The sequence below is a fragment of the Echiichthys vipera genome (assembly GCF_963691815.1).
Source record: "Echiichthys vipera genome assembly, chromosome: 3".
Taxonomy (NCBI): domain Eukaryota; kingdom Metazoa; phylum Chordata; class Actinopteri; order Perciformes; family Trachinidae; genus Echiichthys; species Echiichthys vipera.
This window is the reverse complement of record NC_139828.1, coordinates 22,791,123-22,805,364: the sequence shown is the minus strand read 5'-3', so window position 1 is coordinate 22,805,364 and position 14,242 is coordinate 22,791,123. Positions and strand designations below refer to the sequence as shown.

Sequence of the window (14,242 nt, the reverse complement as noted above, 5' to 3'; positions counted from 1 at the left end):
ACATGTGAACACCTACCCACTTTAACTCATGCATACACTAAGTATGCCTACTGTGCATTGCAGTACTGTACATGCTTATACACTTATCTGTCTCCAAAAGAACTCACATGAAGTAATTGTGACTGCATTTAGTGTACCCTGGATGGAGCAGTCTTTCCCTGCACATTGCGAGTGATTCATTGCTTTGTAGACTGAGATGACAGAGAAAAAGGAAAGAATTGTTATTGACCTGTGAATATTTACAGGTCATGCTATCAACTTGTTTCCAACTAAATTTTCTTAACTTGGCAGCTCGCCCTAACCCTCTGGGGCAAGCTTTGTGTCAAATGGTGCATTTGATTCAAGGAGAAAGATCAGCCTTTTTAGAAACTGTGTGCAAGACAGTCATGGTTGCTAGATGTATTTTATTCAATGTGTAAGTAAACATTTAGTACTGCTCCATCAAAGTATTTTCCCTTCACAATAATAGGGAGGTGAACCACTGAAAACAGGTATACATGTGTATTAATGCGGCATCTTATGATTAGTTTCCACTAATCTGCAGATTTTGTTTGGATTAATTGCTTAATCATGCAGTCGTGACATGTCAAAAAATTGTGGAAAAATCCCATTTCAACTTAATCTACAAGATATTCAGCAACATAATATGACAAAGAAAAATCCTCTCGTCTGAGAATCTGGAACCAGAGAATGTTCACAACTTTTGCTTAAAAAACAATTGATTTATCATCCAAATAGTTCGTTTTTCTGTAGACTACTCTATTAATCTTACTCATCGTGTCAGCTCTAATGTGTATACAGTATAATAATCTGTAAATCATGATGAAGAAACTAAATGTAATTACATTTTTTATATGCTTTAATCCTGGGAAGGTGCATATTCCCAATGGGTGCTCACACACTACACACACACGCACATCATGACAACCCTACACTTATCATAACAAGCCTTTAGAAATAAGACCACTGTTTGGAACAAGGTTAATGAGCTTCACCATGACAATATGACCCACTGAAACCGATAAAACCATTACACTTGCAAAGTCTTTACAAGCCGAATAATTGGCTGATCCATACATCTCTGGTCTTGTATGAATCATTGATGCATAAGAGAACTCTGTGAGCTTAAGGCTCCCCTGCTTCCTGTCCTTTGTCTACTGCAGGAGGAGGAGAAGAAATGCTCCTTTAGAAAGGTTACATCTCTAAAAGAAAAGCATTTCATTCATACTGCATGCAGTGTAAGTCCTGAAGAGATTAGCTATTCCTAGCTTCCATTTATTTGACTGCAGATAGTGAAATTAGAACAACATATTAATTATGGACTACTACAACCCAGAGCGCATATTTAAATGGATTACAGACTAAAGTGGGGAGACTTGTGTTTATGTGCTTTTGGTTGTGTATTAATGTGCATACTTATGTATCTGTAAGTGTGTGCGCAGAACGTTTCAACATCTGAATAAGTGAGTGACCAAATGAGAAATGTAGGCCTATTTGTGTGTTTTCATTTCTAGACCCTCAGGTCATGAAAAGCCTAATTTGATCAAATTCCAACCCAGTACCTCCGTGTTTCTGCAGTATCTGCCTCTAATTGCCTAGGTCCCAGTTTATCACCGCACTGATATTCTCTAAACAATAGCCAATATCTGAACCAATTCCCCACTCTATTTCATTTCTTCTTGGCCTAATGGCCATGAATCAAGGTTAATCCTGAGGCTCAAAAAATAAGACATAAGTTTGAGACATCTCAGTGTTAACTGCCTGGCATTTATTATATTTTAGAAGAAGAAGAAGAATTCCTTTATTATTTTCGAAAATTCAATTTTTGTATTTTTATATGGTCTTTTTACAAGCAAACTAAGTCAGTCCACTATACGGCAGTGTATTGACTCAAGGGATGCAGTGGTCCTGTTTTTAGAAGTAGCCAAGCGATAAAAGTTAGCTGTTCTCAAGCAGCCACTCACCAATTTATTGTGAAACCTCATGGCTGAAACTTGAGCTTAATTGTGCTATTTCACACACAATCAGCTTTTATGGACTACCTGTTAGTTAGACTTAATTGATGATGTGTCAGACAGGCAAAAAATAAGTTCAATGTTCTCATTCTATCCTTACTTCATACATTATTCCATCCATTATCACACTCAGTATTTGTGGTCATTTTCTATTCTCATGATGTCAATTCTGTGCTTGAAGAGTTTCCCACAATTTGATAGTTAATAAAGTGTAATGAAGGCTTGACAGCTCAGACTGTAATCGCATTTCTATAGTTTTATACAAGAATACATAATCAATACAAGCTCAATGTGATGTGATGATGTATTAAGCAGTGTTAGTACTCACAAATGCCAATAGCATAACATTAACACTTTATTACAAGACAACATAAACAGTAGCCTTAGGTTCCATATCAGTTTTCTCACATATGAGCACATTAGGTACTGTTGCAGCAGGCCGCTAGGACTTTTATGCTCACAAAGTGTTTACTAACTTTAATGTTGCATATTACAACAACAATATAAACTTAAACAAATAAATAAACTTTCAACGCAAACTACAGAGGTCCATTGATAAACCACAAAAAACAAAGGTGCTGAACAATGAAAAAAATGTAAAAAAAGAAATAAAAGAAAATAAAAATAAATAAATATATACATGGTTCTCTGTGTTTATTTTACTTCATCAGTCAACACTGGGAAGCAGTGTACCTTAGGTATTTTTAAATCCATGCAGCTATAATGCTTAATGCTGGTAAAGGGCAGGTCATCTGTAAGCTTCTATTCAACATGTGCCATGTGATAATATGTTGAATATGGTCCTCCCATGTGCCTTAGCACACAATGACTTAAGAATGACATATATTACCTCCTAGACACACCTCATGATAAATAAATTACCTTTGCATTAGCCTGCGGGGCTACAAGCCTTCTGAATCGATCACCTGGGAGGCTAGCTTTGATGCTTGGCAGGCAGCTGGAGAGTGGACGTGGTGGCACGCAACAATGCCCCAACCCCCTCCCTCCGTGTGAAGGGAAATTAAGAAGGTAGTTAATCAAAAGTTCATTAGCATCCAATGCCTTGCTCAGTCCAACCCTATACCCTGCTCATAATGGACACTTAGGCAGGCCATGTGAGGAGAATAACAAGTCTGTACCACTTCTGGTTGTGGACCTGTTTGAATTAAGACTGCATCGTCCCCTTTGTTCCAAATGAGTTTTTTCTCACCCCAGAACCAGCTATGCTCATTCAAATTCCACTGCACAAATTTCAAAATACTAATACATAGAATTTCAGAAAATAAGCTTATTTTTGAAGGACCAAGTTTTTCCTCAAAAGTATTTCCAATAAAACCATTTAATCTAATTTAATATTTAATTTATATATCCACAGGTAAGGCCTGTTCCAACTCTTCAACTCATAAATGTTAATAATTTCACACACATTACAACTCCTGTAGCCAATGCAAATTCAGCTCATGCCAGTTCACCCTAATGCAGTAAGATGTTTAGGTTGCCTAAAGAAACTGAAACTGGTTGGCATGTAGCTAACTGCATACCATTGTAGCAGGTACTGTATGAAAAGCAAGACACAATTACTTTGGTGGAGTTTAATGTATTCAGTACAAACATTAAGTCATTAATAGGGTAATGACGCATCGCACTGACAGAGTAATCCCTGTTTCATGTTATTATGATAGGCCCATACACTTTCCCTAGTGCCTTTTTAAAGCAATCTCTCCTCCATCTTGATCCATCCATCCAGCCATGTTTTACCAGCGTGAGTGATGTACACCGCGGTTAACACAAGCACTATGCAAAGACACTTGCACCACCACAGTTTTCATGCATTGTGTATCGCGTATAGCGTATCGTGTATCGTGTATCGTCTCAAGCTGAGGGTCTCGTCACACCCCTAACTAGTATTGTATCAAAGTTTTAAATTCTGGTATTTTGAAAACCTTACATTTTACAGTATCATACTGAGAAATCAGCCTCACGTGCTGAGAGGCAAATTACTGCTAACCCAGGGCTTCTGTAAAATAAATATATGCATGTTACAGTATAAATATATATATAGAGGGCACTGGGCTGAATCTATTGAGGTTCATATGCCTGTATATGTCACAAAAATGGAGATTGAGGAAAAGGGTCCGACCCAGTCATCCGGCCAATTGTGTTTGTTTATTTCTTGGTTTACAGCGATGTAAACCTGGATACATTCACTGACCACACAATCTTGGTTTGACCCTGTTTCACACTCTTTTGATAATGCATACACACACCTGGGAGATGCCTAGTTCAAACACCATCTCTTATTGCTCACCACCAAGCAGCTCCACTGGAGCATGGCTAGCAGCAGTTCCTCAGCTGTGTTCATTGTAGGCCTTGGCAGCAAGAAGGTTAGCTGGCTCCTGCTAACAGCCCAGTGTTTGTCTCTGTGCCCCAGGAGTTTTATAGAATATGAAATATGCATTCAATACAAAGTCAAACACCAATGCCTAGCAGGTAAGAAAATTAATTATAGCTATAAAAAGGTCTGGCTATGTTTGTGAGGATACCATGAACATGTATATAAAATTGCATTCACAAGAAACCATATGTATGTGTACAAATAGAATAGAATTACTTTGTAATAAGTAAGTTGCACCATAATCGTTTGTGTGTGTTGTCATTTGACTACATTTTATGTAAAGATGCAACTTTTCCATTACTTTCTGCAGTGAGAGTGGCAGTCGATATTGAACTTGGCCTGGAATATGATCATAGTCGGCAATATCTTTGCTGGCACAGATGTGTCCCCAGCTAGCTGTCGAGTGCATCAATAGTCCTCAGTGCCTGCTCTGCTGCTGGATACACCTGTCAACATTCAGGGCGAGGAGAACAAAGAGAGAGGGTAAATCTATGCTAAGCGCTGACTTTCAAAAGTGTAGGGAAAGTTGAAACTTAAATACAACTTCATTATCCGCATCATTACCATCTGGACTGGCAAAGGCAGACAGCAACAACCTTGATTAAATATGCTCGAGAGTGATACTTTTTTTCTTGCGTTACAGGGCTGAATTTGTATTAAAGTGGTTTAATGGGGACTTTTCAATAAGTTTATGTGATCTAGACGTGCAGACATACCAGATTTTTTTCCTCTCTAGTTGGCATGTTTTTCTGGCTGTGTTTGATATTACAAATTAGATTCATATACTGTTGTATTCCAAACAACCTGCTCTTGTTTCTGCTGGCGATGTGAAGAAAATCTTAGTGAGCACATACTGTAGCAATTTTCTGTGTGAATGGAGGCAGCAAATAGAAGAAGCTTTTTTAGAGACTAATTGTATGGGTTCATTGCTATTGTATTCTAATATCAAAGGCTAGTTGAGAACAGCTGAGCAGACATTTTCATAGTCTCAAATTATTGCTTAAACATATAATAATAGGACATTGGAGCTGTCTTTTTCATTTAGTGAACATTATAACCCTCAGGATGAAAATCATACAATTGATTTAGTCATAATCAATGTCAATGGTGTTCTCTGTTGTTCCTGCTTGTCTGTATTTAGTCGTTTGATTGGCAGATGATCTATGACTCTGCCATTCTTGCCCACCAGGGCTTGAAATGGTCAGTCAGACAAATTACATCCGCTTAACCCAGCTGTCAATCACTTACTGGTACTTGAAGTTTGGGGGTAACTTCCAAGTGAAAAAAGTTACTGACAGCAGCCCTTTGACTCTGCTGACCAACACAAACACACACAATCAGACTAGGTAAATCATGTAAAACAGGAGAGCAGTATGTCTACAGTATATACTTCAGTATTACAGTGGTAAAGCATACATTTAAATTGGTTAAACAGTAAACCAGATGTCCCACAATTCCCACCTACGCACACCCCCATTGCATTGATCAAAAGAGCTGCCTTTTGTGCATTAAATACACGGACACACACATACAGTGCTTGCTTGTTCACTCTGTTTAAGAGGATTTGTTTGGCTTTTGTTCTTTAAGGCCAGGGGAAGTCATCCAAAAGATCAACACCAGCAAAAGACAGAATATAGGAGTTCCATACATAAATAAATTGTAAGGCAAGCAATCACTTTTTCAATAGTGTAGAACCTGGCAATGTACAGACTGACTGCAATTGCTACCGGCAAAGGCTGAAACCCCCAGCGTCCATGCATGAGGGGCAGCATTTGAATGGTGGCGATTTATTCAGTACTGTTAAAGATAAAAAAATAAGAAGAAAGACATATGAGATGAATAAATAGAGAATGAGACTGAAATAGGCAAATCCCAGCGGTACTATTGATCTTTGGCTGCAACACACACACACACACACATGCATACATATACACAAAAACACAAACACTCAGGCCTGTTGCCAAGAAGCATGCTTGTGGTCAAATATGTATAATTGATGAAGTTTAGTTTGACACAGCACTGTAATGTGATCTGGGGCTTGAGTCCCTATGGTGTGTGTGTGTGTGTATATTTTCTGTGTGTTTCATGTCTTTTTTGTGTACTCAGTGTGTTTTTTCCTGGCTTTGTGTCTGCCATGCTTCTTTGTTCCTCTGTCACTGTGTGTCTAGTTTAATTGCAGGCCTTTGAGGGTGAATCGATTGGAGCAACAAGATAACTAAGTTATCAAACTGTTTCATTGACTGGCTGTCCCTTCTCTTTCTATCTTTTACTACCTCCCTATTTCTTTTCCTATTTCACTCTCCATATCTTCATTCTCTATCCTCTTTGCTCCCGTTCTCTCCCATCCATTCCCCCAACATTTCACCTGATATCCATTTTGCTTTTCCCTTCTCTGCTCTCCATCTCTCCCTTGCTGTTTTCCACCTTCACCCCCTCACAACAGGCCGACAGACCTGTCCACCAGAGAAGTTTGATTGCGGAGGGGCTGCCAGCAAATGTGTTTCGTTGTCATGGCGATGCGACGGAGAGAGGGACTGTGAGAACGGGGCAGATGAGGAGCAGTGTGCAGCAGGTAAGTTTGTGGTGGGTGGCGGAAATGTGGGATGTAGGGAGACGGGTAAGGAGTGAGAATAGATAAAGATAGAACGGTATCCAATTTGAGCTTCATTTGAACTTAACTTTAGTTTTTTGTCACTCACTGCAGGCAAAAGTCTGAAAGCCTTAAAGGCAATAGTCTACATTTTAAGCTCTAATGTACATTTTCAAAGCAAATTCATTCTCACTAGGTTAAATGATCGCCAGTTAATCCACTTAATTCAATTTGCTTGTATTAGTTTAGTGTTGATGTCCTTGTCATTTGTTTTATAATGCTGCAGGTCTTTCAATTGATATTTCAGTTATTACATACAGTTATTAAATGTATAGGGTTTATAAAGTCATATATCTTTAATTTGCATGAAACACTCAATGAGCTAAAACTACAAACTCTTCTACTGTAAAAAGGATGAAGATTTTGAAATAGACAAGATCAGCAGGGGTTAAATGAGAATATATTAGACTACTTACTAATCTACACTACTGTAAATTTCCAAACGTAGGGATATGTGACTAATATTAGGTATGCGTAGAAGTTTTCTGTGCGGTCTTCGTCTCTCACCTGGGCAGTCACATATTTTAAAAAAGCAGCCTAGAGTATTTTTAACTTGACATCATAGCTGCCAAAAAAAAGTAAAATGTTCAATCTCTTCAATTTTTTTCTTTTATTTTCTGTGTTATGTGTCTAGAGATGTCAAACAGGATCTATCTTGTGCTTGTTTTTTTGCTTGATGAGCAGGAAATGGGGGGGGGGGGTATGTACCAGTTATGAATTTTGAAAGTGTATTTTTTCAGGACGTGTCCTATACACCAGGCTGTTCTGTGTTTACACTGATGGATGTACATTCAAAAACATACTCACACCATGGCAAACACTCTTACACACACAGTAAGGCCTCCTTCGTAAAGCGCGTCATGTGCAGAGGGCGTGGTGTCACACTTTGGTGTGCTCATGGAAGCACATCGAGGCACGTGGTGCACTCAGTGTACAAATGGGTTGCGATTAGGAATAATATCAATTCATGTGCAATAAGTTGGGGCTGATGAATCTAATGCGGTCATATTTGCTCCTCATTCTCATTCTTAAATTTCTCACATAAACGCATTATTATTCAGCAGCCATAGAGTAGCAGGCATGGGCATCTTTGTTATACAGTCAGAATAAAAAAAGTATCCTCTGTAGGTAATCAATATATTGTGTTTTGACCAAATTACTGTCTTTTTAAAAGTAAAGTATACAGCATGATTCTGTTGGTTTCAATCATTCTTCAGGATTGGATGTAAAGAGTCCGTGTTGGATATGTCAAATGCTCATAAACAAGGCTTAGCTGGCGTTTAAGGAATCCTGTGGAAGAGCTTTGTGGACATACACACAAACTCACCTTGTTTCATCTGCAACACTGCCTCACTTTGGATAGTCATATACACTCACATCAAATTACCTAGCCTACATCCTAACAGCTTGAATCAAAGGGCATTGATTTTCATCAGCGCAAACATCTGGCCCACAGCATTATTGATTTTAAACGTGCAAACACGGACATGCACACACAGCATTTTCAGTAAGAATATAGATTGCATGTCATATTTTCCCTCTGCCAAACCTTTGTTCTTCTAGATAGAGAAATAAACCACTTTAAATGTATATGTACAGACAACTTTTGTATGAAAATCTGTTTGTGAGTGTCTTCGTGAAAACAAGTATGACTTCCAGACCTTCTGAGTGAAGTGAAGTGAAGTAGCACGGGAGAGTCCTCATAAGAATAGCAATGGAGAGTGAGTGTGAGAATGAGGGTGAGAGTGAGTGTGTGTGTGTGTAATGCATCTCAGTTTCCATAATGTTACCTTCATCCCTCAGGCATAATGACATTCATACATTATCATGCTGTAAATGGCGCACAACATGCATGTATGCACACTGCAAGGAGGTACGCATGTGTTGTTAAGGACACACACACACACACACACACACACACACACACACAAACAAACACACTGTACTGCTTTGCTCCTGGGCACTTTTAAATTGTTTTAATCTTTTCCTTAAGTGCACAACCAAAGATGTGTAAGAGTGAAAGTGAAACTACCATTTTTTAATGAACTTTACTGATTGCAGAGGCAATTTAGATTAAAAAAATCATATCCACTTATTAATGAATTTTAATTTTGACTTTTTTTCTATTTTGCAATCTCATCACTTTGAACACCCTAGGGGTAGCATGATGAAACCCCCCTATGTATTTTAAATACTATTTTTGAGGAATTGCTGTTTACCATAATGTTAGTTGCTTACAAATCGTGAATATGGGCTAACTATCAGAAGCTCACCAGTCACAGGGGTACATTGCATCTCCAGTCTATACTGTTGGTGGTGACTTAAACCTCACAATTGCTCTCCTCTGTTTAATCATTTCTTCTCACTCATCTCGCCACCTCGTTTCCTTGCACTTTCTTTATAAATCTTTCTTTTTGAAGTCTATGAGCAATTTTTTTTTTCAAATTGAGAGAATTCATATTAAATAGGAACACATTAAAGAGTTTAAAATGTGTCAGAAACACTTGATGTCATTTAAATCAAGAAACATTCAGATAGAAATGGAAATATAAATACATTTTGTTGGTCAGTTTTGCTAATATGAATGTTAGAGTTGTTAGAGTGTACAGTAGGCTACTAGTACACAGAGTGATCACATTAGGGAGCTTGTGGCCACGACCTGATGAAAACAACAGCCGCTGTTGATTTACTCATGTAACCCGAGCTGTCAGAGTTCACATACTATCTCTGTCTCTCCGATGTACAATATAAACTGTCTAGAGACAAGATTTCTTTCTCTTTTTTCTACCTCAGTCATTGCAGGCATCTGCACATTTTTATTCTCTTTTAATCCCTGCATTGACACGGAGGGCAATCATATTCTCTCCGTTGCCTTTCATCTGTATGACCCTTGTGATCCTCCATCCCTTTTAATAGTGGAAAATAAAGTGGTTAATACAGCTGTGAAATATTTCATGAGGATCTTGATGATAATTGATTTCCTGCCTGATGCTTTGAGTGTGTATGTGCCTGTGTTATTGGGATTGTGCAGTTATAATAACATGTAGAGATCTGCTTTTGATCTATCATTTAAAGATGAAGGTGGTAGTGGGGAATATTAAGTCCATCTGATCCATGGAATCGGAGTTCACACATAAAGGTCCTCTTCAAAGGCCACACAATTGATCCAATCTTTGAAGTTTAAGTGCATATTCAGTCAGCTGTAGACAAAAAATGTTTTAATTAAGTGTGCAGAAATAATAAATCTGTCCTAAGGTGTATTCACATTACAGTGGAAAAAAAGTTTCAAGCTAAGTTTCGAAGCATTAAACAGTGTTTTTATAACAAACCTGTTGGCTGCATCTGCATACTGACATTTCACCAATCTAATCTCTTATGTGTCTGGTCTAGATATGAAGCCAATTTGTTATGGTACGGTTAAAAAATTCAGAAAGACAAGTAATCAGTTAATGTGTCAACAGCTGAGAATTTGCTGGCCCTCTCTTCAGTCATGGGTAAAAGTACATCAAATTAATAATGACGACTAAGTGAAAATGGATGCAAGTAAATTGACTGCTTGATTGATTGAGAGAGCAGTCTTCATTGCTCTTTTGTAGTTATTTTAACTAATCACAATAGTATTTGTCAGCTATAAGCCCTGATGTGACGATGGTGCACCTGCGGACAGTGAAAGGAGGAGGGGAGGAGGATAGCTTGGCATCCCTAGCTAGATGTCAGGCTTTATACCTGCACTGTACATCAGGTTAGCCATTCTATTGAGAGACTGACTGACTGGATCCTCTCTAGCCTGCCAAACAAAAATGTTCCTGATACAATATTGTACAAACAGAACATTTAAATAACATCAAAGTATATCTAAAAGCATTTCCCACTGCTCATGTATTATGTTATGTTATTATTTTTTCATGTTGTCACTTTATATGTTTACACATATTTGTTTGAATACCTGAGTTGTTTTTTACATTGGCCAAACTCTTTCTTCTTTGAATGCTGCTTTGAATGAACCAAAAGTAATCCACCAAAATAAATTAGATTACGCTATGACAAGAGTAATTCTAAAAACCATCATATTTAGTTTCACACTGATAAAGCACAGTGGTGAAGCTCAGAAAAAGGGGAAGAATAATACAAATGTTTGCAAACAAGAAACAGCACGTTATAAAGAAGATGATATATCGTGTGTATCAATCTACCTTCTTCCACTCCTGTCACTCTGCACTCTTCTGTATTTATCAACACAGAAGAGGGTTTGGTTAGCATACAACCTAATCATTATGCTTGCTGTTACATTTATTATTCTTGGGAAATTGATTTATTCTTGATGTTACAGACATAACAAATAAACAAAAAGAGTATTGTATTGACAAATCACAAAGCACAGCTATGTGACAAAGAAGCAGTTATGAGAAGAATACTGTATGAATATTCTCAGCCAGACAGGCTTTCTGGTAACGCCAACATTTCTGCAACACGCGCCACCATTCAGAACCATCAGTAATAAGCAGTCATCTCTAAAAAGGTCTGAAAGGGAAATATAACAGAAATAATTGGTAAGAGAAGAACATAAACACACATGCGGGGATGCCGGGAGCTTGTGTTCCATACTAAATTAGTGGCATGCTGATGAATGTTTTCATAAACAATATTAAATCTGTTATGCTCACTCTGCAGTGTAGATAAACAGTACTACATCATCGACAAACACGCATTCATTCCGTCTTCTAAAAAACATACTTCTGCTTTCACCCCTGCCCCTTTCATACCCATCCTCCATCCCTCCCACCGCCCTCCACCTCTCATCCCCAATGCTCTCTCTCAATCCCTCCCCTCCCACAACAGACACAATTGGAGTACAGCAAGCGTTAATTAGGGCTTGCTAATTGAGCATATCCAAATGTTGAATAAAACATGGATCCAGGAAGAGAGGTTCTTTATTACATTTAGAAGAGGCCTCTGAAGAAAGTTTATGAGCCTTTAATTTATGTTAATGTGGATTTGCGTTCGTTTAGGCATGCAGCTGCTGCTGGCTGTGTACTTGCATGCTTCAGGGTGTGTGTGTGTCGGTAAAATATAATTTTTTATGTTTGGGTAAGGTGGTGCTTACATGAGTAATGTCCTCCCTTTAGTTTGCTGAATACTAACTTTGTGTTTTCCTTTTTTTATTAGGTGAAGATTTTAAGCAAAAAACTTAATTGAGAAGTGTTATTTTACATGCCCACCAATCAACTTTTAATTTCCACAAATTGGACTGTTCAAATGAATCCTGCATGTGTGTCTGTTTGTGTGGGGCCTGTAGGTCCTGATTCAATGAGTGCAGGAATGATCCAGCTTGCTTAAGGTTGATCACCAGAGAAGCTTACATTTTCACAAACCTAATAAGACCACGCACACTTAAATGAGAACAGACACCAGGATTAGTTGATTGCCTCTCTATGCATCTCAAATGCCTCTTAATAGAAACTAACAGATGTGTTTCAGTGTTGGAATTAAAAGCTTGAGTTAATTAAATTGTCTACAAGTGAGGGAATGGATTCCTAAAATATATGAATTAAATGGGGCTTGTATATGTCATTAAAACCAGGGAGGGGAAGAAAATGGACTGATGCTCTTTCTCTCATCCTCCTGTTCTTCCCTTTCTTACCTACTTAGTTGTGTCCTCTCCCTCTCTCTAGTAACGTTATCTTTGTGTGCTAACCTGGTGCTATCATCAGCTTAGCAGTATCAAAGTCAGGCAGGCTATTTCTGATGCTTAGAGAGCTATGTAAATACTGTATTTGTGTCACTGTGGCTGTTATGTTAAGCCCTGAGAACCTGTTGCTCTTTTACCATCAGCCTGAGCTGTTGTGTTACATTACAGCAAGCGGTCGCTGGATCGATGCTCACTAGGGATATACTGTATGAGTTGGTGTTTTATAGCGGGGCAGAGAGTTTGTGTGTGCTGTACTTTTTTTTATTGTGGTAGGGAGTAGGAGGGGAGTAAGTCTTATGTTGTGTTCTTATGTATTAAGTCTTAAGTGCTTTTATGTGAAGATACAAGTTTGTCAGTGTGGAAAGCTGAAGTGTCTTCTACATTGAGGAAACATCAGTGAGCACAGTGAGATGCAAGCTGTACACACACGGTTCGCACATCCCCTTCCTCAGGCATCTTCACAAATGTAAGATATAACTTCCATAGTCCAGCTCTCTGCGGGCTACAGTAAATGTAACCTCTATTCCATTATTTGATGACAGATAAAAAAAGGACAAATAAGGGTCCACCCACAAAAAAATACAGTATGTACTATGTGAGCGCATGTGTGTGAACATTTATAGTTTTGCCTCTTTTATCTTGCTACACCCACATTTCCGCTAGAAGAGGTGACTACATAGACAGAGTGGTAGCCTCTTCTAGTCTCAGAGTTTCTCCCCATTACATCCTCCTTCATTTATAATCCTCTGACTGCTCTCTTTGTGCGCGTAGGTGTAATGTAATGGAGCACCAGAACACAAACAGGCTCGCTGCGCACCCAGAGGCATTTGCACTTGCTTCAGACTCAGGCACACCGCTTTCTTCCTATGATATCTTTAAGAACATTACTCACTCCTCTTTCACCCCCTCAACCACATCCTTTCCCCTTCACACACACAATCACACACATACAGTACATACTCTCTCAAAATGGAAGTAGAATGGAGATGAAAATTGACCAATGTGAAACTACAACTTTCTCCAAGCTAAGTAGGATGCAACGTAATGTAAAAAAGAAAATGGAGGATCTTTTAATTTTGCTACTAACCTATAGCTAGACCACCACCCCACTTCAGGAAGGTGTGTTCTCCTAGCTTTTTCCATCAATGGATTTTTATACAGATTTTTTCATTAGTCTCTTTGAAAAGATGGGAGTAGCTGCTAGCTACTGCACTGTAATGCACTAACCAATGTAATGCACGTGCCACTAAAGCTGAACAATGTTTCTTATTAGCAGATACAGCAATGACTTTGTCAACACCCTCCATTAGTGTGTTACAGTGTGTTTTTGTCTACATGTCTGTTCATTGAACATAGAAAAAAAAGTCAGTTTTGGCTCCAGAAGCCTTCCTTTTTGTACCAAATTTCTTTCAAGAGCCTGTCTGAAGAAATGAAAATGTATGTACTCCCTTTTCTGACGATATGGTCACCTAAAAGGCTGCTAGCTACAAACT

At 38.4% G+C, this 14,242-nt stretch overlaps 1 protein-coding gene across 1 annotated transcript in view; it reads left to right on the top strand.

Annotated features, from left to right (window-relative positions):
• Window positions 1-14,242, top strand: part of lrp8 (low density lipoprotein receptor-related protein 8, apolipoprotein e receptor) — a gene marked incomplete at its 3' end in the record, with an annotated part of 175,128 nt that overhangs the window by 102,610 nt on the left and 58,276 nt on the right. The window contains exon 4 of the mRNA XM_083940262.1: window positions 6,854-6,982. Coding sequence (XP_083796388.1) covers window positions 6,854-6,982 — 129 coding nt within the window. The remainder of the gene's footprint in view (window positions 1-6,853; window positions 6,983-14,242) is intronic.